This window comes from Pseudophryne corroboree, chromosome 10 (genome assembly GCF_028390025.1).
Source record: "Pseudophryne corroboree isolate aPseCor3 chromosome 10, aPseCor3.hap2, whole genome shotgun sequence".
In the NCBI taxonomy this organism is placed as follows: Eukaryota; Metazoa; Chordata; class Amphibia; order Anura; family Myobatrachidae; genus Pseudophryne; species Pseudophryne corroboree.
The window spans coordinates 40,081,357-40,103,073 of NC_086453.1; the positions used below are offsets into that span (position 1 = coordinate 40,081,357).

Consider the following 21,717-nt stretch of genomic DNA (forward strand, 5'->3'; position numbering starts at 1 on the left):
GTATCAGAAATATGTAACACCTCCTTCATTGCCCTTAACATGAAACGTGTGGCCCTAAAGGAAAATACGTTTGTTTATTCACCGTCGACACTGGAGTCAGTGTCCGTGTCTGTGTCAACCGACTGAGGTAAATGGGCGTTTTTACAAGCCCCTGACGGTGTCTGAGACGCCTGGACAGGTACTAATTTGTTTGCCGGCCGTCTCATGTCGTCAACCGACCTTGCAGCGTGTTGACATTATCACGTAATTCCTAAATAAGCCATCCATTCCAGTGTCGACTCCCTAGAGAGTGACATCCCCAATACAGGCAATTTGCTCCGCCTCCTCTCCAACATCGTCCTCCTACATGTCGACACACACGTACCGACACACAGCACACACACAGGGAATGCTCTGATAGAGGACAGGACCCCACTAGCCCTTTGGGGAGACAGAGGGAGAGTTTGCCAGCACACACCAAAAACGCTATAATTATACAGGGACAACCCCTTATACAAGTGTTTTCCCTTATAGCATTTTTATATATGTAATCATATCGCCAAATAAGTGCCCCCCCTCTCTGTTTTAACCCTGTTTCTGTAGTGCAGTGCAGGGGAGAGCCTGGGAGCCTTCCTCACAGCAGAGCTGAGCAGGAAAATGGCGCCGTGTGCTGAGGAGAATAGGCCCCGGCCCCTTTTCGGCGGGCTCTTCTCCCGGAGTTTGTGAGATCTGGCAGGGGTTAAATACATCCATATAGCCTCAAGGGCTATATGTGATGTATTTTAGCCATAAAAAGGTATTATACATTGCTGCCCAGGGCGCCCCCCCCAGCGCCCTGCACCCTCAGTGACAGTTGGTGACTGTTGGTGAAGTGTGCTGACAACAATGGCGCACAGCTGCAGTGCTGTGCGCTACCTTATGAAGACTGAAAGTCTTCTGCCGCCTGTTTCTGGACCTCTTCAACTTCGGCATCTGCAAGGGGGGTCGGCGGCACGGCTCCGGGACGAACCCCAGGGTGAGACCTGTGTTCCGACTCCCTCTGGAGCTAATGGTGTCCAGTAGCCTAAGAAGCAAATCCATCCTGCACGCAGGTGAGTTTACTTCTCTCCCCTAAGTCCCTCGTAGCAGTGAGCCTGTTGCCAGCAGGTCTCACTGAAAGAAAAAAACCTAACTTAAACTTTTATTCTAAGCAGCTCAGGAGAGCCACCTAGATTGCACCCTTCTCGGCCGGGCACAAAAATCTAACTGAGGCTTGGAGGAGGGTCATAGGGGGAGGAGCCAGTGCACACCACCTGATCCTAAAGCTTTTATTATTGTGCCCTGTCTCCTGCGGAGCCGCTATATCCCCATGGTCCTTACGGAGTCCCCAGCATCCACTAGGACGTCAGAGAAAAATAATATACATACATACTATAACCAGTAGGTGAAGAACTGCGCTTTCTAAATGCAAAACCTCCCATCTTCTGTTGAGGGACCTGTCTCTTCTTGCTGGCAGATGCTCTCTGGTCCTGTGTGCTGATTAAACACTCAGATTCCCACACACACAGTGCAGACTTGGTAGGGGAAGCTGCTGCCACTGGACATGCACACCAGCTCAGTGCCATCTCTTGTACTGCATGGTGTGGCCGTAGCGCGAGTTAGTCAGGTCGCATTGCGCACGTGCAGGTCCATTCCTGCACGTGCGGGGGGCCGACTAAGATGATTGCATTGCAATGGCTGCGGACACCTCTGTCTGATTGACAGGTAGAGGCGTTTGCAGGGCGGGCGGGGGCGATGACAGACCGTTGCGGGGGGGCAGCGCGGGGCAAATAGGAGCGGGGCGTTTTCGGAGCTGCTGCATGATGTTAGAAGAAGCTGCTCTGATGGAAAAAATTGCTGCGACCTCCGTAGCCGATGGGTAAGACATTCAGCATGCTGGGCGGCCTTGCCCTGCGATAGGAAGCCCCCCCATCATGCGAAAGAAAGGGTTTTTAGCAGAATCTGCAATCAAGCCTGAATAACCCCCTACATACCACTGTTGTAGACATGATTTGAGACGCTGGCTCGGAGGGGAACAACCGGAAACATCCCATGCGCTTTCATAAAGGATCTAAAGGCAACCCAAAAGATTAGATGATACCAATAATTTTAGGTGCTTTTGCTTCATGGCCGGTGAGGCCTGTCCACCCTATGACTTTGATAATGATAACGACGAGGTGTTATGTAAAGATTAAAGAACGAACTATAAACTCAAAACTGAAACAGAAGTAGATGAGAAATGACCGCTGTTGGTGTTTTTTTTTTTTTTTTGCAACACTTTCCTGCAATTGGCAAAATGATCAATGGAACGAAGACGTGATTGAAGTAGAAGATTGTATATAACAGTGGGGGTCATTCCGAGTTGTTCGCTAGCTGCTTTCGTTCACTGCGCAGCGATCAGGCAAAAAAATGTGACTTCTGCGCATGCGTATGCGGCGCAATGCGCTCACGCGCGTCGTACTATTACAAAGAACGATGTAGTTTCACACAAGGTCTAGCGAAGCATTTCAGTCACACTGCTGGCCGTAGAGTGATTAACATAGAAACATAGAATTTGTCGGCAGATAAGAACCACTTGGCCCATCTAGTCTGCCCCTTATTTTTTTTATATTATTTTTTAACACTAACCTTATTTGATCCTTATTTCTTTGTAAGGATATCCTTATGTCTATCCCATGCATGACAGGATTGTCATGATTGTGATTGACAGGAAGAGGGCGTTTCTGGGTGTCAACTGGCCGTTTTCAGGGAGTGTTCGAAAAAACACAGGCGTGCCAGGAAAAACGCAGGCGTGGCTGGGCGAACGCAGGGCGTGTTTGTGATGTCAAAACAGGAACTGAACAGTCTGAAGTGATCGCAAGCGCTGAGTAGGTTTTGAGCTACTCTGAAACTGTACAAAAATATTTTGTAGCCGCTCTGCGATCCTTTTGTTTGCACTTCTGCTAAGCTAAAATACACTCCCAGTGGGAGGCGGCATAGCGTTTGCACGGCTGCTAAAAACTGCTAGCGAGCGATCAACTCGGTATGACCACCAGTATTACATTTATTTCCATTTGTCACTTTGTAGACATATTTGTCTACTTTCTGTAGCACCCAAGAGTATTAGGATTGTATTCCAACCACCCAGCATGGTTCCGCTGACCGGGGCGCAAGGTCAAGGGGGCAGTACCCAAGGTCAGGGGGTTGCCTATAACACCAGATGTGTGCCCTCGTAGAAAAATTTAAGATTTTTGAATCTCCACAGTTGCTATGAGAAACACCAGTTTTGTTTTGGGGGTTTACTTTTGCATAAATATTCCCCGATGTGAGGAAAGAGGGAGGGGACTGATTAAAAAAGCTGTCCCTTCAAGTGTATGTACAACTGAACACAGTGTTTCTGGGCTAAGTAAAGGCCGATCCGCTACCATCGATGTTTCTTCATTTTAAAAATCCCTGATTTACCGAACATGACCTTTTCCAGCGGGGATCAGGGAATCGAGATTTTATCACGTTTAATATTCCCGATTTACGGACATGGCCGTCGAGGGAATGGGAAATTGCGGCAATCCGCTGCTTGTGTAATGAATGCCTTAACTTTGCAGTTCAGGTTCATGTAATAGGATCTGGTCTCTAGGTCGACAGTAACTAGGTGGACAGGGTGTCAAGGTTGACAGGGTCTCTAGGTCAACATGATCTAGGTTGACATATCAAAAGGTCGACGTGTTTTTCACCATTTTTTTCCTATTTTTGAACTTTTTCCTACTTAACGATCCACGCGGACTACAATTGGGAACGGTAACCGTGCCCGAAGCATGACGGGGTGACACGTGCACTAATTGGGGTTCCCGGTCGCTTTACGGAGAAAACTACACCAAAAAAACATTAAAAACTCATGTCGACTTTTGACCTGTCGACCTAGAGACCCTGTCGACCTAGCATCCCCATCGACCTAGTTAATGTCGACCAATAGTGGTCGACCCTATGAACCACACCCGCCATGCAATCAGGCTCACTGATCCCTCTAGTGGTGATAGAACAGATTACCATAGAGACCAGGGACACAAATGGAATAGTCATGCGTTGAAACTTGATGCAAGAGACCTAACTAAGGGCTCATACCTTAGGGCCTGATGAACGCAAATCTAAATGCGTGTATTTGCCAGTAAGCATCTTTGCATGCACCCGCCCCCTAACCGGATGCTTGGTGTGATAGGCATAATTTTAATCAGAGAGCACTTACCTGTGTTAAACACACTCTAGTGCCCAGAGTTCACATTATGCAACATAGAACTCCAATATCATCCTGGTGACGTAGCTAAGCGCCTGGGTGCCCGGCCCCGTTGCCCTATTGTGAATCTGGCACTGTCTGTAGATCTCATAGCGCTGAGAAATGTGTAGATAAAGTGACTTATAAGGTGTAGAAATACAATAAGTACATCTCATACATACATCTCATTACTGTCATTTTAAGACACGTTAGTAAATATGTATACTAAAATGGCAAAATAATAATAATAATTATTATTATTATTTTATTTATATACGCTCTTTCTCGAATAGGACTCAAGGCGCTTAACAGATACATAGCATAATATAGTACAGAAAATAATGAAGTACAGAACAGCTTTTCATAAAATACAGAAGCATGAAGATACTAAAATAAGAATTTACTTACCGATAATTCTATTTCTCGGAGTCCGTAGTGGATGCTGGGGTTCCTGAAAGGACCATGGGGAATAGCGGCTCCGCAGGAGACAGGGCACAAAAAGTAAAGCTTTAGGATCAGGTGGTGTGCACTGGCTCCTCCCCCTATGACCCTCCTCCAAGCCTCAGTTAGGATACTGTGCCCGGACGAGCGTACACAATAAGGAAGGATTTATGAATCCCGGGTAAGACTCATACCAGCCACACCAATCACACTGTACAACCTGTGATCTGAACCCAGTTAACAGTATGATAACAGCGGAGCCTCTGAAAAGATGGCTCACAACAAATAATAACCCGATTTTTGTAACTATGTACAAGTAATGCAGATAATCCGCACTTGGGATGGGCGCCCAGCATCCACTACGGACTCCGAGAAATAGAATTATCGGTAAGTAAATTCTTATTTTCTCTATCGTCCTAGTGGATGCTGGGGTTCCTGAAAGGACCATGGGGATTATACCAAAGCTCCCAAACGGGCGGGAGAGTGCGGATGACTCTGCAGCACCGAATGAGAGAACTCCAGGTCCTCCTTAGCCAGGGTATCAAATTTGTAGGATTTTACAAACGTGTTTGCCCCTGACTAAATAGCCGCTCGGCAAAGTTGTAAAGCCGAGACCCCTCGGGCAGCCGCCCAAGATGAGCCCACCTTCCTTGTGTAATGGGCATTTACATATTTTGGCTGTGGCAGGCCTGCCACAGAATGTGCAAGCTGAATTGTATTACACATCCAACTAGCAAAAGTCTGCTTAGAAGCAAGAGCACCCAGTTTGTTGGGTGCATACAGGATAACAGCAAGTCAGTTTTCCTGACTCCAGCCGTCCTGGAACCTATATTTTCAGGGCCCTGACCACATCTAGCAACTTGGAGTCCTCCAAGTCCCTAGTAGGCGCAAGACACCACAATAAGCTGGTTCAGGTGAAACACTGACACCACCTTAGGGAGAGAACTGGGGACGAGTCCGCAGCTCTGCCCTGTCCGAATGGACAAACAGATATGGGCTTTTTTGAGAAAAAAACCACCAATTTGACACTCGCCTGGTCCAGGCCAGGTCCAAGAGCATGTTCACTTTTCATGTGAGATGCTTCAAATCCACAGATTTGACTGGTTTTAAACCAATGTGTTTTGAGGAATCCCAGAACTACGTTGAGATCCCACAGTGCCACTGGAGGCACAAAAGGGGGTTGTATATGCAATACTCCCTTGACAAACTTCTGGACTTCAGGAACTGAAACCAATTCTTTCTGGAAGAAAAATCGACAGGGCCGAAATTTGAACCTTAATGGACCCCAATTTGAGGCCCATAGACACTCCTGTTTGCAGGAAATGCAGGAATCGACCGAGTTGAAATTTCTTCGTGGGGCCTTCCTGGCCTCACACCACGCAACATATTTTCGCCACATGTGGTGATAATGTTGTGCGGTCACCTCCTTTCTGGCTTTGACCAGGGTAGGAATGACCTCTTCCTGAATGCCTTTTCCCTTAGGATCCGGCCTTCCACCGCCATGCCGTCAAACGCAGCCGCGGTAAGTCTTGGAACAGACATGGTACTTGCTGAAACAAGTCCCTTCTTAGCGGCAGAGGCCATAAGTCCTCTGTGAGCATCTCTTGAAGTTCCGGGTACCAAGTCCTTCTTGGCCAATCCGGAGCCATGAGTATAGTTCTTACTCCTCTACGTCTTATAATTCTCAGTACCTTAGGTATGAAAAGCAGAGGATGGAACACATACACCGACTGGTACACCCACGGTGTTACCAGAACGTCCACAGCTATTGCCTGAGGGTCTCTTAACCTGGCGCAATACCTGTCCCGTTTTTTGTTCAGACGGGACGCCATCATGTCCACCTTTGGTAATTCCCAACGGTTTACAATCATGTGGAAAACTTCCCCATGAAGTTCCCACTCTGCCGGGTGGAGGTCGTGCCTACTGAGGAAGTCTGCTTCCCAGTTTCCATTCCCGGAATGAAACACTGCTGACAGTGCTATCACATGATTTTCCGCCCAGCGAAAAGTCCTTGCAGTTTTTGCCACTGCCCTCCTGCTTCTTGTGCCGCCCTGTCTATTTACGTGGGCGACTGCCGTGATGTTTTATCCCACTGGATCAATACCGGCTGACCTTGAAGCAGAGGTCTTGCTAAGCTTAGAGCATTGTAAATTGCCCTTAGCTCCAGTATATTTATGTGGAGAAAAATCTCCAGACTTGATCACACTCCCTGGAAATTTTTTCCTTGTGTGACTGCTCCCCAGCCTCTCGGGCTGGCCTCCGTGGTCACCAACATCCAAAACTGAATGCCGAATCTGCGGCCCTCTAGAAGATGAGCACTCTGTAACCACCACAGGAGAGACACCCTTGTCCTTGGATATAGGGTTATCCGCTGATGCATCTGAAGATGCGATCCGGACCATTTGTCCAGCAGATCCCACTGAAAAGTTCTTGCATGAAATCTGCCGACTGGAATTGCTTCGAAGGAAGTCACCATTTTTTTACCATGGCCCTTGTGCAATGATGCACTGATTTTAGGAGGTTCCTGACTAGCTCGGATAACTCCCTGGCTTTCTCTTCCGGGAGAAACACCTTTTTCTGGACTGTGTCCAGAATCATCCCTAAGCACAGGAGACTTGTTGTCGGGATCAGCTGCGATTTTGGAATATTTAGAATCCACCCCTGCTGTTGTAACAGTATCCGAGATAGTGCTACTCCGACCTCCAACTGTTCCCTGGACTTTGCCCTTATCAGGAGATCGTCCAAGTAAGGGATAATTAAGACGCCTTTTCTTCGAAGAAGAACCATCATTTCGGCCATTACCTTGGTAAAGACCCGGGGTGCCGTGGACAATCCAAACGGCAGCGTCTGAAACTGATAGTGACAGTTCTGTACCACGAACCTGAGGTACCCTTAGTGATAAGGGCAAATTTGGGACATGGAGGTAAGCATCCCTGATGTCTCGGGACACCATATAGTCCCCTTCTTCCCGGTTCGTTATCACTGCTCTGAGTGACTCCATCTTGATTTGAACCTTTGTAAGTGTTCAAATTTTTTTAGATTTAGAATAGGTCTCACCTAGCCTTCTGGCTTCAGTACCACAATATAGTGTGGAATAATACCCCTTTTCTTGTTGTAGGAGGGGTAATTTAATTATCACCTGCTGGGAATACAGCTCGTGAATTGTTTCCCATACTGCCTCCTTGTCGGAGGGAGACCTTGGTAAAGCAGACTTCAGGAGCCTGCGCAGGGGAAACGTCTCGACATTCCAATCTGTACCCCTGGGATACTACTTGTAGGATCCAGGGGTCCTGTACGGTCTCAGCGTCATGCTGAGAGCTTGTCAGAAGCGGTGGAACGCTTCTGTTCCTGGGAATGGGCTGCCTGCTGCAGTCTTCTTCCCTTTCCTCTATCCCTGGGCAGATATGACTCTTATAGGGACGAAAGGACTGAAGCTGAAAAGACGGTGTCTTTTTCTGCAGAGATGTGACTTAGGGTAAAAACGGTGGATTTTCCAGCAGTTGCCGTGGCCACCAGGTCCGATGGACCGACCCCAAATAACTCCTCTTCCTTTATACGGCAATACACCTTTGTGCCGTTTGGAATCTGCATCACCTGACCACTGTCGTGTCCATAAACATCTTCTGGCAGATATGGACATCGCACTTACTCTTGATGCCAGAGTGCAAATATCCCTCTGTGCATCTCGCATATATAGAAATGCATCCTTAAATGCTCTATAGTCAATAAAATACTGTCCCTGTCAAGGGTATCAATATTTTTAGTCAGGGAATCCGACCAAGCCACCCCAGCTCTGCACATCCAGGCTGAGGCGATCGCTGGTCGCAGTATAACACCAGTATGTGTGTATATACTTTTTATGATATTTTCCAGCCTCCTGTCAGCTGGCTCCTTGAGGACGGCCCTATCTATAGACGGTACCGCCACTTGTTCTGATAAGCGTGTGAGCGCCTTATCCACCCTAAGGGGTGTTTCCCAACGCGCCCTAACTTCTGGCGGGAAAGGGTATACCGCCCATATTTTCTATCGGGGGGAACCCACGCATCATCACACACTTCATTTAATTTATCTGATTCAGGAAAAACTACGGTAGTTTTTTCACATCCCACATAATACCCTCTTTTGTGGTACTTGTAGTATCAGAAATATGTAACACCTCCTTCATTGCCCTTAACGTGTGGCCCTAATAAGGAATACGTTTGTTTATTCACCGTCGACACTGGATTCAGTGTCCCTGTCTGTGTCTGTGTCGACCGACTAAAGTAAACGGGCGTTTTAAAACCCCTGACGGTGTTTTTGAGACGTCTGGACCGGTACTAATTGTTTGTCGGCCGTCTCATGTCGTCAACCGACCTTGGCGCGTGTTGACATTATCACGTAATTCCCTAAATAAGCCATCCATTCCGGTGTCGACTCCCTAGAGAGTGACATCACCATTACAGGCAATTGCTCCGCCTCCTCACCAACATCGTCCTCATACATGTCGACACACACGTACCGACACACAGCACACACACAGGGAATGCTCTGATAGAGGACAGGACCTACTAGCCCTTTGGAGAGACAGAGGGAGAGTTTGCCAGCACACACCAAAAACGCTATAATTATATAGGGACAACCTTATATAAGTGTTTTCCCTTATAGCATCTTTTTTATATATTTCTAACGCCAAATTAGTGCCCCCCCCTCTCTGTTTTAACCCTGTTTCTGTAGTGCAGTGCAGGGGAGAGCCTGGGAGCCTTCCCTCCAGCCTTTCTGTGAGGGAAAATGGCGCTGTGTGCTGAGGAGATAGGCCCCGCCCCTTTTTCGGCGGCCTCGTCTCCCGCTCTTAACGGATTCTGGCAGGGGTTAAATATCTCCATATAGCCCCCGGAGGCTATATGTGAGGTATTTTTAGCCAAAAATAGGTTTTCATTGCCTCCCAGGGCGCCCCCCTCCCAGCGCCCTGCACCCTCAGTGACTGCCGTGTGAAGTGTGCTGAGAGGAAATGGCGCACAGCTGCAGTGCTGTGCGCTACCTTAAGAAGACTGAGGAGTCTTCATGCCGCCGATTCTGGACCTTCTTCTTGTTTCAGCATCTGCAAGGGGGCCTGCGGCGAGGCTCCGGTGACCATCCAGGCTGTACCTGTGATCGTCCCTCTGGAGCTAATGTCCAGTAGCCAAAGAAGCCAATCCATCCTGCACGCAGGTGAGTTCACTTCTTCTCCCCTAAGTCCCTCGTTGCAGTGATCCTGTTGCCAGCAGGACTCACTGTAAAATAAAAAACCTAAGCTAAACTTTTCTAAGCAGCTCTTTAGGAGAGCCACCTAGATTGCACCCTTCTCGGCCGGGCACAAAAATCTAACTGAGGCTTGGAGGAGGGTCATAGGGGGAGGAGCCAGTGCACACCACCTGATCCTAAAGCTTTACTTTTTGTGCCCTGTCTCCTGCGGAGCCGCTATTCCCCATGGTCCTTTCAGGAACCCCAGCATCCACTAGGACGATAGAGAAAAGGACATTATGGGAATGCTTGAGTAAACAAGAAAGTCTTGAGTCTACTTTTGAAGGATTCTATAGTTGAGGCCTCTCGCACTGTGCGGGGAAGTGAGTTCCATAGAGTCGGAGCCGCATTACTAAAAGCTCGACCCCCAGATGAATTACCGGAGATTCTAGGTACTGCTAAAAGTCCTTCATCTACAGATCGCAGTAATCGAGTGGGGCAGTATGGGGTCAGTAGCTGCTTCAGGTACCTTGGGCCCTGGTCATGTAGTGCTTTGAAACTCAGTTAGCCAATCTTGAAGATGATTCGCCATCTTACAGACAGCCAGTGAAGGGAATAGAAAATGGATGTTATGTGGCTAGAACGGGGCTGGTCGGTTAACAGCCTGGCAGCTGTGTTTTGCACCAGCTGTAAGCGCTGCAATTCTTTTGCTGGGAGACCAAGGTAGAGGGCATTACAGTAGTCTAAACGAGATGATACAAATGCATGGATGACTTTTGGCAGATCATCTGAGGGAATTAAGTGCTTGATTCTGGCTATGTTCCTCAGGTGAAAGAATGAGGATTTGATTGTGGCTTATCTCTGATGTTTAAGTGTCAAGCCACCATCCAGGACAACGCCAAGATTCTGCACACGATCAGTGGTTTGTAATTCTGAATCCCCGAGTGTAAGTCCAGTTGGTTGGCTATGCTGCAGTCTTGTCCTTTGATGTTGCGGTCCTACAATAAGGACCTCTGTTTTATCCGGGTTCAGTCGCAGCCAACTGGCACTCATCCACTCCTGGAGTTCAGCTAGACAGCCATTTATGGTAGCTATTGGGTTATCAGTGCCCAGAGCAAAGGACAAGTACAGTTGTGTATCATCTGCATAGCAGTGGTAGAATAGCCCATGGCGCCTGATTATTTCACTCAGCGGGAGCATGTATACTGCAAAAAGCATGGGGGATAGTATAGAACCTTGTGGGACACCACATGGCAAAGGCACTGGTGGTGATGAGTATAATCCAAACGATACTCTCTGTGAACTGGCTGTGAGAAATGAGTTGAACCAGCTTAGGTGGTCATTCCGAGTTGATCGCTCGTTATTTTTTTTTTCGCAATGGAGCGATTAGTCGCTAATGCGCATGCGCAATGTCCGCAGTGCGACTGCGCCAAGTAAATTTGCTATTAAGTTAGGTATTTTACTCACGGCATTACGAGGTTTTTTCTTCGTTCTGGTGATCGTAATGTGATTGACAGGAAGTGGGTGTTTCTGGGCAGAAACTGGCCGTTTTATGGGTGTGTGCGAAAAAACGCTGCCGTTTCTGAAGAAACGGGGGGAGTGTCTGGGCGAACGCTGGGTGTGTTTGTGACGTCAAACCAGGAACGAAACTGACTGAACTGATCGCAGTGGCAGAGTAAGTCTCGAGCTACTCAGAAACTGCTAAGAACTGTCTATTCGCAAATCTGCTAATCTTTCGTTCGCAAATCTGCTATGCTAAAATTCACTCCCAGTAGGCGGCGGCTTAGCGTGTGCAAAGCTGCTAAAAGCAGCTTGCGAGCGAACAACTCGGAATGAGGGCCTTAGGACTGTGCCATCCAGTCCCCAAAAATGTATCAGACGCTCAATCAGAAGCTCATGGTCCACGGTATCAAATGCTGCAGAGAGATCCAGAAGGATTAATATTGAACAGTTGCCTCTGTCTCTTGCCGTCAGAAGATCATTTAACACACACATAAGGGTTGTTTCAGTGCTATGTCTTCTCGTGAATCCTGATTGAGGCGGGTTTCCAGTTGATTGCAACCACATTTTACATATACGTTTCAATGTACTTTACATTAATTTCAGCAGCTTCTACAATCCTCAAAGAGAGAGCGCTACATGCAGCGTTTATGAGCGATAGAAGATTTGGGGATCTATGTACTAAGCCTTGCAGAGAGATAAAGTGGACGGCGATAACGTACCAGCCAATCAGCTCCTAACGGTCATGTTACAGGCTGCATCTGAAAAATGAGTTAGGAGCTATCCAAGGCTTAGTACACAGACCCCATTATCTCCATCCACTTTATATCTTTCCAAGGCTTAGTACATAGACCTCTTGGATACAGTAAATGCGCCAGCAAAGAGCACATACTGTAATCTTACATATTTCCTTCCAAATGCAGGCGTGGCGCCAACCTCTATCTCTGTATGCACCACGGTAAGGTCCCCATACATCTGGCCAGATGACTGTCGATCCGTCCTGAAACGGAGGAAGTTAATCGTTAAAAAGGCCCAATTTGACAATCCCTACAGTTTTCGGTTAAGATCGGGGAATCTGGATTTTAGACATGTTTAATATTCCTTATTCCCCAACCCGGCCGCTGTGGGATCAGCAGCTATATGTCACTGATGTATAGGGACCATCACTTGTGTTTGTTGCATATATTAAGGGGGTGAGTCAATTCTGTGCAACGCATTGCTTTATACGTTGTGTGTGCATGGCTGTATGTTCATCCGCATACTACACACATGCTCCTACACTGCAATGCTGTATATGCTATGTGTGCGCGGCTGTATGTTCATCCACATACTACACACATGCTCCTACACTGCAATGCTGTATATGCTATGTGTGCGCGGCTGTATGTTCATCCGCATACTACACACATGCTCCTACACTGCAATGCTGTATATGCTATGTGTGCGCGGCTGTATGTTCATCCGCATACTACACACATGCTCCTACACTGCAATGCTGTATATGCTATGTGTGCGCGGCTGTATGTTCATCCGCATACTACACACATGCTCCTACACTGCAATGCTGTATATGCTATGTGTGCGCGGCTGTATGTTCATCCGCATACTACACACATGCTCCTAGTACACTGCAATGCTGTATATGCTATGTGTGCACAGCTGTATGTGCATCCGCATACTACACATATGCTCCTAGTACACTGCAATGCTGTATATGCTGTGTGTGCGTGGCTGTATGGGCATCCGCACACTACACACATGCTCCTAGTACACTGCAATGCTCTATATGCTGTGTGCGCAGCTGTACATGCATCCGCATACTACACACATGCTCCTAGTACACACTGCAATGCTGTATATGCTGTGTGTGCATGGCTGTATGCGCATCCGCACACTACACACATGCTCCTAGTACACTGCAATGCTCTATATGCTATGTGCGTGCGGCTGTACATGCATCCGCATACTACACACATGCTCCTAGTACACACTGCAATGCTGTATATGCTATGTGTGCGCAGCTGTATGTGCAGCATCAACATACAGTTTATGTACACAGCATGCCCCAGCAACATGTGCATACACATATATCTAATGCTTAGTTACACATGAATCGGGACAGTTGGAGGTATGCATGATGATGATGGCTTCTGATGGATCTGCGCACCACGCAACCACCAAGAAGGCGCCAGCTAGTCCCGTGCGCGGAGTGATATACACATAGTGGCCTGCCGCTGCGCTATAGCAGGGCGCGGCCGGTTGTGGGTGGAGTGATCTTAAGTCCCTGCTGCAGCAGAGCGCAACGCAGCAGCGGGACGCGGTGCGGGAGCAGCTGGTGCCGACAGAGCGGATCGGGTGCGGAACCGCCACAGTGACAGCGAGGAGCGTCCGGAGACACCATGGAGAACAGGTCTGACTGCACCTCTATATACTGCTTACTGCAGAGACAGCACATAGACCCCTGCGCAGAGCCCCATGCAGCCTGTACATTGCAGCACATGGGGTACCTCTATACGCTGCTTACTGCAGAGACAGCACATAGACTCCTGTGCAGAGCCCCATGCATCCTATATATTGCAGCACATGGGGTCTCTCTATACGCTGCTTACTGCAGAGACACCACAGACTCCTGCGCAGAGCCCCATGCAGCCTGTACATTGCAGCACATGGGGTACCTCTATACGCTGCTTACTGCAGAGACAGCACATAGACTCCTGTGCAGAGCCCCATGCATCCTATATATTGCAGCACATGGGGTCTCTCTATACGCTGCTTACTGCAGAGACAGCACATAGACTCCTGCGCAGAGCCCCATGCATCCTGTACATTGCAGCACATGGGGTCCCTCTATACGCTGCTTACTGCAGAGACAGCACATAGACTCCTGCGCAGAGCCCCATGCATCCTGTACATTGCAGCACATGTGTCTCTACACTGCTTACTGCGGGGACAGCACATAGACCCCTGCGCAGAGCCCCATGCATCCTATATATTGCAGCACATGGGGTCTCTCTATACGCTGCTTACTGCAGAGACAGCACATAGACTCCTGCGCAGAGCCCCATGCATCCTGTACATTGCAGCACATGGGCCCCTGTATACGCTGCTTACTGCAGAGACAGCACAGACTCCTGTGCAGAGCCCCATGAATCCTGTACATTGTAGCACATGGGGTCCCTCTATACGCTGCTTACTGCAGAGACAGCACAGACTCCTGTGCAGAGCCCCATGCATCCTATATATTGCAGCACATGGGGTCCCTCTATACGCTGCTTACTGCAGAGACAGCACATAGACCCCTGCGCAGAGCCCCATGCATCCTGTACATTGCAGCACATGGGGTCCCTCTATACGCTGCTTACTGCAGAGACAGCACAGACTCCTGTGCAGAGCCCCATGCATCCTATATATTGCAGCACATGGGGTCCCTCTATATGCACACACAGGCAGAGCCCCTGCAGCCTGTATACATTGCAGCACATTGCTATGCACACACTACCAGGCACGTGTCCTGTATACTGTATGTAGCTTGCTCATGTGTGACATATGGGTAAGTGTGAGGGAGCCCATCCCCTTCTGTATTATTGGCAGTAAGGTCTTTCTCTGTCACTGGTAGCGCTGTCACATGTTCTGTTTATAGAAGTATAAAATAGAGACTCACAGGGACCTGTGTATCATAAAAGCACAATTTGGGAAAAAACAACATGGATCCTGTCCTGCTGGTGCATATAGTACACCATACTTGTCGGTTCCTCTCCCTGCAGTGGACCCTTGTGCTGGTGGGTTGGGTAAACAGCGCAGTCACTTCATGTTCATCTTGTTCCCTGTCTTGCCTTTAACAATCTCCTATTTCATCCTCTCTCTCCTTCCATTCTCTTACCTTCAGATCTCATATAATGAATTGCAAGCTCCTTTGGCCAGAGTTGCTGTTCCTCTTGTGGCTCCATACTGTGTATGATAAATGTATGTGAGTGGTTACCTGCCTGTGCGCTGCTTACTGTGTACAGTGCTCTACGTGACATCAGCATTTTATTGGGGAGAATCCAATTACTGGCAGTGTGATCACCGCATTGCTCGGCTGCGCACATCACGGCTAGTTACAGTAATCCTGACACTGCATGTTTTCCTGCGCACTGCTCCTAAGATTGTTTCAGCCACTGCATCTCCAACTTCCTTCATATTAAAATTGATTAAAAATAAATGAATTTGCTGGTTCTGTAATATAGTCCAAACTAAGGGATCTATTTACTAAGCCTTGGAGAGAGATAAAGTACCAGCCAATCAGCTCCTAACTGTCATGTTACAGGCTGTGTTGGCAGGTACTTTATCTCTGTCCACTTTTGCAAGTCTTAAGGGCCCTGCACATTTACCAACTGGCCGCCGCACCAATGATGAACGAGTGCGGAGCTGCGTATCGTTCATCGTTGGTGCATACACACTGAAAGATATGAACGATATCTCCTTCATTAATGAACGAGATCGTTCATATCTTTCAGTGGTATCGGTAAATGTGTGGGGCCCTTTAGTAAATACACCCCCAAATTGGCTACATATTTGCATATACAGGTGTATATAACTGGGTTCTTTTCCCGAACGTTGTGATAATAGTGTACTAAGGGCCTAATTCCAGGTTGAACGCGAATGTATTAGCAAAAGCACAGTTACAGGGGGTCATTCCGAGTTGTTCGCTCGCTATCTAGTTTTCTCTAACGTCCTAGTGGATGCTGGGACTCCGTCAGGACCATGGGGAATAGCGGGCTCAGTGTTCGCAAATACGCGCTATAGCGCGTATTTTACCCTGATCTGTGGTCCGGGGACTCACTTTTCTAAACTGTGTGGGTCCCCGGGGACGCGCTCTGCTGAAGCTGGTCATCTTGTTTAAGTCCTCTTGTGGCGGCGCCGGCCGCGCCCCCCCCCCCCCCCCCCTTCCCCCCGGACAGAGAGTGAGGACGGCTTCTCTCCTCCCCCCCCCCCCCCCCCCCCCGATCACCTGCTGCAGCTTGAAGGGAGCTAGAAAGAGAATGAGGTCGCCCCCCCCTTCCCGCCGATCACCCGCTGGAGCTTCAAGGGAGCCGGACAGACAGTGAGGACGACTCCCCCCCCCCCCCCCCCTTCCTGCCGATCACCCGCTGCAGCTTCACGGGAGCCGGACAGAGCAAGGACGGCTCTGCGGCGCACTACACACTGTGCTGCGGGGAAGTTGAACGCCGGTGACCGCGGACTGTGCGTGCGGTGCGGAAGGGTGAGCTGGACTTGCAGTGGCGGCTGGGGGGCTGTTCATATCGGTGGGATGGTGGAGATGGGGGCTGCAGGTGTTAAAGGCAACATTTTTGTGGTATGGAGTGGGGGTGAGACGAGAGGGTGACAGTGCTGCTGGTCTCTGCAGCATACAGGACCCTTGATACAACCACTGGATTCGAGTCATGCTGCCTGTAATTTATGTGCTGACTGATCAACTTCAGTGACACTCACTGTTCTGGCTGCCTTTCTTGGTTACTGCTGGTTGCTGTTGGTTACTGCTGGTTGCCGCTGGTTACTGTAAAGGCAGCCAGCACAGTGAGTGTCACTGAAGTTGATCAGTCAGCACATAAATTACAGGCAGGATGACTCAAATCCATTGGTTGTACCAAGTGTCCGAAGTCATCGGTCAGGATGTTGGCATTTAGTATACCGACACCAGCATCCCGATCGCAGCAAAGCCGACAAGAGTGACGAGTGCAGAGGGTACCCTAACCTCCCACCACTAACCCTCCGTTTCCCGCAGCCTAAACCTAACCCACCCCCTTAGTGCCTAACACTTATACCCCCCCCCTTTGCAGCCTAACCCCAACCCTCCCCAAGCACCATATCCTAACCCCCCCCCCCTTCCCACCCGCACGCTAAAACAGTGGCGGCAGTGCATACTTCCCTTCAGGATCCTGACTGTCAGGATATCGTTGCCGGGATCCTGATCTCCTCGGGATGCCAGCGTTGGTATTGTGGCGGCTGTCAGGATTCCGGCATCGGTATTACGCTGCAGGGATCCCGACAGCCAGGATCCTGAATGCATACTTCCGATATGATAACAGCCCAGCAGCATTGTCACCCTCCCTCCCCCACAACACACTTGTAGTGTCTAAATCCAGTCTGGGGCTCCTATTATAGCGGCACCATAAACCCATTACATATAGAAAATTTATTTAATAATGTTGTCCTGTTTTTTAATCATATAATTGTTAAGTGCTCTACCTGGCGCAATGTGCATAACGTGGTCTGCCTGGCGCAATGTGCATAACGTGCTCTGCCTGGCGCAATGTGAATAACGTGCTCTGCCTGGCGCGATGTGTATAACGTGCTCTACCTGGCGCAATGTGAATAACGTGCTCTGCCTGGCGCAATGTGAATAACGTGCTCTGCCTGGCGCAATGTGAATAACGTGCTCTGCCTGGCGCAATGTGCATAATGTGCTCTGCCTGGCGCAATGTGCATAACGTGCTTTGCCTGGCGCAATGTGTAGAACGTGCCCTACCTGGCGCAATATGTATAACGTGCTCTACCTGGTGCAATGTGTGGCGCAATGTGTATAACGTGCTCTACCTGGTGCAGTGTGTATAACGTGCTCTACCTGGTGCAACGTGTGGCGCAATGTGTATAACGTGCTCTGCCTGGCGCAATGTGTATAACGTGCTCTCCTTGGCTCAGTGTGTATAGGAGGTTCTACCTGGTGCAATGTGTATAAGCAGCACTACTGTGTGGAATAATGTGAATTGGTACTATTATGTGACCACGCCCCTTCCCCACGAAGCTACACCCTAAAAAATTCCAGCGCGACTTCGGCGCGCACTGTCGCAGTTTTCAGTGTCGGTGCGGGAGAACCAATTCTCTTACTGCCACAAGGTCACCAAAATGTCTAATTACATCTAAAGTGCGGGGTGTCCTGTATGCTACACAGCCCAGCAGCATCGTTACCCCATCCTCCCCCTTGCACCCCTTTTGTAGTGTCCAAATCAAGTTTGTGTTCTTATATTTGAATCATTAATAAGACTAATTAAAACCTTCATTCCGATGGGACCCAGAAAAGGACAGGTAGGACCCCAATTTTTAAAAGTGAGGGGTCCCTGGGACCCACTTTTTTTTGGTCTCAGCGCGATCACTGGGGCTCCGCAGGAGACAGGGCACATCTAAAAAAGCTTTTAGGTCACATGGTGCGTACTGGCTCCTCCCCCTATGACCCTCCTCCAAGCCTCAGTTAGGTTTTTGTGCCCGTCCGAGAGGGTGCAATCTAGGTGGCTCTCCTAAAGAGCTGTTTAGAAAAGTTTTTTTTTAGGTTTCAATCTCAGTGATTCCTGCTGGCAACAGGATCACTGCATCGAGGGACTTAGGGGAGAGATTTCCAACTCACCTGCGTGCAGGATGGATTGGAGTCTTAGGCTACTGGACACTTAGCTCCAGAGGGAGTCGGAACACAGGTCAGCCTGGGGTTCGTCCCGGAGCCGCGCCGCCGATCCCCCTTACAGACGCTGAAGAGACGGCAGAACGGAGGTCCGGAAAGCAGGCGGCAGAAGACTCCTCAGTCTTCTTGAAGGTAGCGCACAGCACGGCAGCTGTGCGCCATTGTTGTCACACGGCTCACTGACTCAGTCACGGAGGGTGCAGGGCGCTGCTGGGGGCGCCCTGGGCAGCAATATAATTACCTTTAGTGGCAAAATAAATACATCACATATAGCCATTAAGGCTATATGTATGTATTTTAACCCAGGCCAGTTTCTTAAAAACCGGGGAAAAGCCCGCCGAAAAAGGGGCGGAGCTTATTCTCCTCAGCACTCAGCGCCATTTTCCTGCTCAGCTCCGCGGGTGAGGAAGGCTCCCAGGTCTCTCCCCTGCACTGCACTACAGAAACAGGGTAACAAAGAGAAGGGGGGCATAAATTGGCGATATTTATATATTAAGAGCGCATATATAGTAAACAACACCTTCTAGGGTTGTTTATATACATTTATAGCGCTTTTGGTGTGTGCTGGCAAACTCTCTCTCTGTCTCCCCAAAGGGCTAGGGGGTCCTGTCTTCGATTAGAGCATTCCCTGTGTGGCTGCTGTGTGTCGGTACGTGTGTGTCGACATGTATGAGGACGATGTTGGTGTGGAGGCAGAGCAATTGCCGATGATGGTAATGTCACCCCCTAGGGAGTCGACACCGGAATGGATGGCTTTAGTTATGGAATTACGTGATAATGTCAGCACATTACAAAAGTCAGTTGACGAAATAAGACGCCCGGCAAACCAGTTAGTACCGGTTCAGGCGTCTCAGACACCGTCAGGGGCTGTAAAACGTCCTTTACCTCAGTCAGTCGACACGGGTACCGACACAGATGAATCTAGTGTCGACGGTGAAGAAACAAACGTATTTTCCAATAGGGCCACACGTTATATGATCACGGCAATGAAGGAGGCTTTGCAGATCTCTGATACTGCTGGTACCTCAAAAAGGGGTATTATGTGGGGGGTGAAAAAACTACCTGTATTTTTTCCAGAATCAGAGGAATTGAATGACGTGTGTGATGAAGCGTGGGTTAACCCCGATAGAAAACTGCTAATTTCCAAGAAGTTATTGGCATTATACCCTTTCCCACCAGAGGTTAGGGACGGCTGGGAAACACCCCCTAGGGTGGATAAGGCGCTCACACGTTTATCAAAGCAAGTGGCGTTGCCGTCTCCTGATACGGCCGCCCTCAAGGATCCAGCAGATAGGAGGCTGGAAACTACACTGAAGAGTATATACACACATACTGGTGTTATACTGCGACCGGCAATAGCCTCAGCCTGGATGTGCAGTGCTGGGGTAGTGTGGTTGGATTCTCTGACTGAAAATATTGATACCCTGGATAGGGACAGTATTTTATTGACTCTAGAGCAATTAAAGGATGCTTTCCTTTATATGCGAGATGCTCAGAGGGATGTTTGTACTCTAGCATCAAGAGTAAGCGCGATGTCCATATCTGCCAGAAGAAGTTTATGGACGCGACAGTGGTCAGGTGATGCGGATTCCAAGAGGCATATGGAAGTATTGCCATATAAAGGAGAGGAATTGTTTGGGGTCGGTCTTTCGGACCTGGTGGCCACGGCAACTGCCGGCAAATCCACTTTTTTACCTCAGACCCCCTCCCAACAGAAAAAGACACCGTCTTTTCAGCCGCAGTCCTTTCGCTCCTATAAAAAGCGACCAAAAGGACAGTCTTATCTGCCGCGAGGCAGAGGAAAGGGTAAGAAAGGGCAGCAAGCAGCCCCTGCCCAGGAACAGAAGCCCGCCCCGGCTTCTACAAAGCCATCAGCATGACGCTGGGGCTTTACAAGCGGACTCAGGAACGGTGGGGGGTCGACTCAAGATTTTCAGCAATCAATGGGTTCACTCACAAGTGGACCCGTGGGTCCTGCAGATAGTATCTCAGGGTTACATGCTGGAGTTCGAAAGGTCTCCCCCTCGCCGGTTCCTAAAGTCTGCTTTACCAACGTCTCCCTCAGAAAGGACGTCGGTTTTGGAAGCCATTCACAAGCTGTATTCTCAGCAGGTGATAGTCAAGGTACCCCTCCTACAACAGGGAAAGGGGTATTATTCCACACTATTTGTGGTACCGAAACCGGACGGTTCGGTAAGGCCTATTCTAAATCTGAAATCCTTGAACCTGTACATAAAGAAATTCAAGTTCAAGATGGAGTCACTCAGAGCAGTGATAGCGAATCTGGAAGAAGGAGACTTCATGGTGTCCTTGGACATAAAAGATGCTTATCTACATGTCCCGATTTACCCCTCACACCAAGGGTATCTCAGGTTCGTGATACAAGACTGTCATTATCAGTTTCAAACGCTGCCGTTTGGGTTGTCCACGGCCCCTCGGGTCTTTACCAAGGTAATGACCGAAATGATGGTTCTTCTACGAAGAAAAGGCGTATTAATTATCCCTTACTTGGACGATCTCCTGATAAGGGCAAAGTCCAGAGAACAGCTGGAAGTCGGTGTAGCGCTAACACAAGTAGTGCTTCAGCAACACGGGTGGATTCTAAATCTTCCAAAATCTCAATTGACCCCGACAACACATCTGCTGTTCCTGGGCATGATTCTGGACACGGTTCAGAAAAAGGTATTTCTCCCGGAAGAGAAAGCAAGGGAGTTATCCGAACTTGTCAAGAACCTCCTAAAACCAGGAACTGTGTCAGTACATCAATGCACAAGAGTCCTGGGAAAGATGGTGGCTTCGTACGAAGCGATTCCATTCGGCAGATTCCATGCACGAACATTTCAGTGGGATCTGCTGGACAAATGGTCCGGATCGCATCTGCACATGCATCAGCGGATAACAC

General features: G+C 48.9%; 1 protein-coding gene across 3 annotated transcripts in view; it reads left to right on the forward strand.

Annotated features, from left to right (window-relative positions):
- The first annotated feature begins 953 nt into the window (after positions 1-953).
- The window catches only part of LIM2 (lens intrinsic membrane protein 2), a 55,208-nt gene continuing 34,444 nt past the window's right edge, over positions 954-21,717 (forward strand). The window contains exon 1 of one of the 3 annotated variants that reach the window (XM_063942313.1): positions 954-1,070. Coding sequence is in view for 2 of the 3 variants with exons in the window: in XM_063942314.1 (XP_063798384.1) it covers positions 13,783-13,793 (11 nt within the window). In the remaining variant the exon portion in view is untranslated. Of the gene's footprint in view, positions 1,071-13,615; positions 13,794-21,717 lie in introns of those variants that run through there. The other 2 variants (XM_063942314.1, XM_063942312.1) reach the window with 2 other exon arrangements.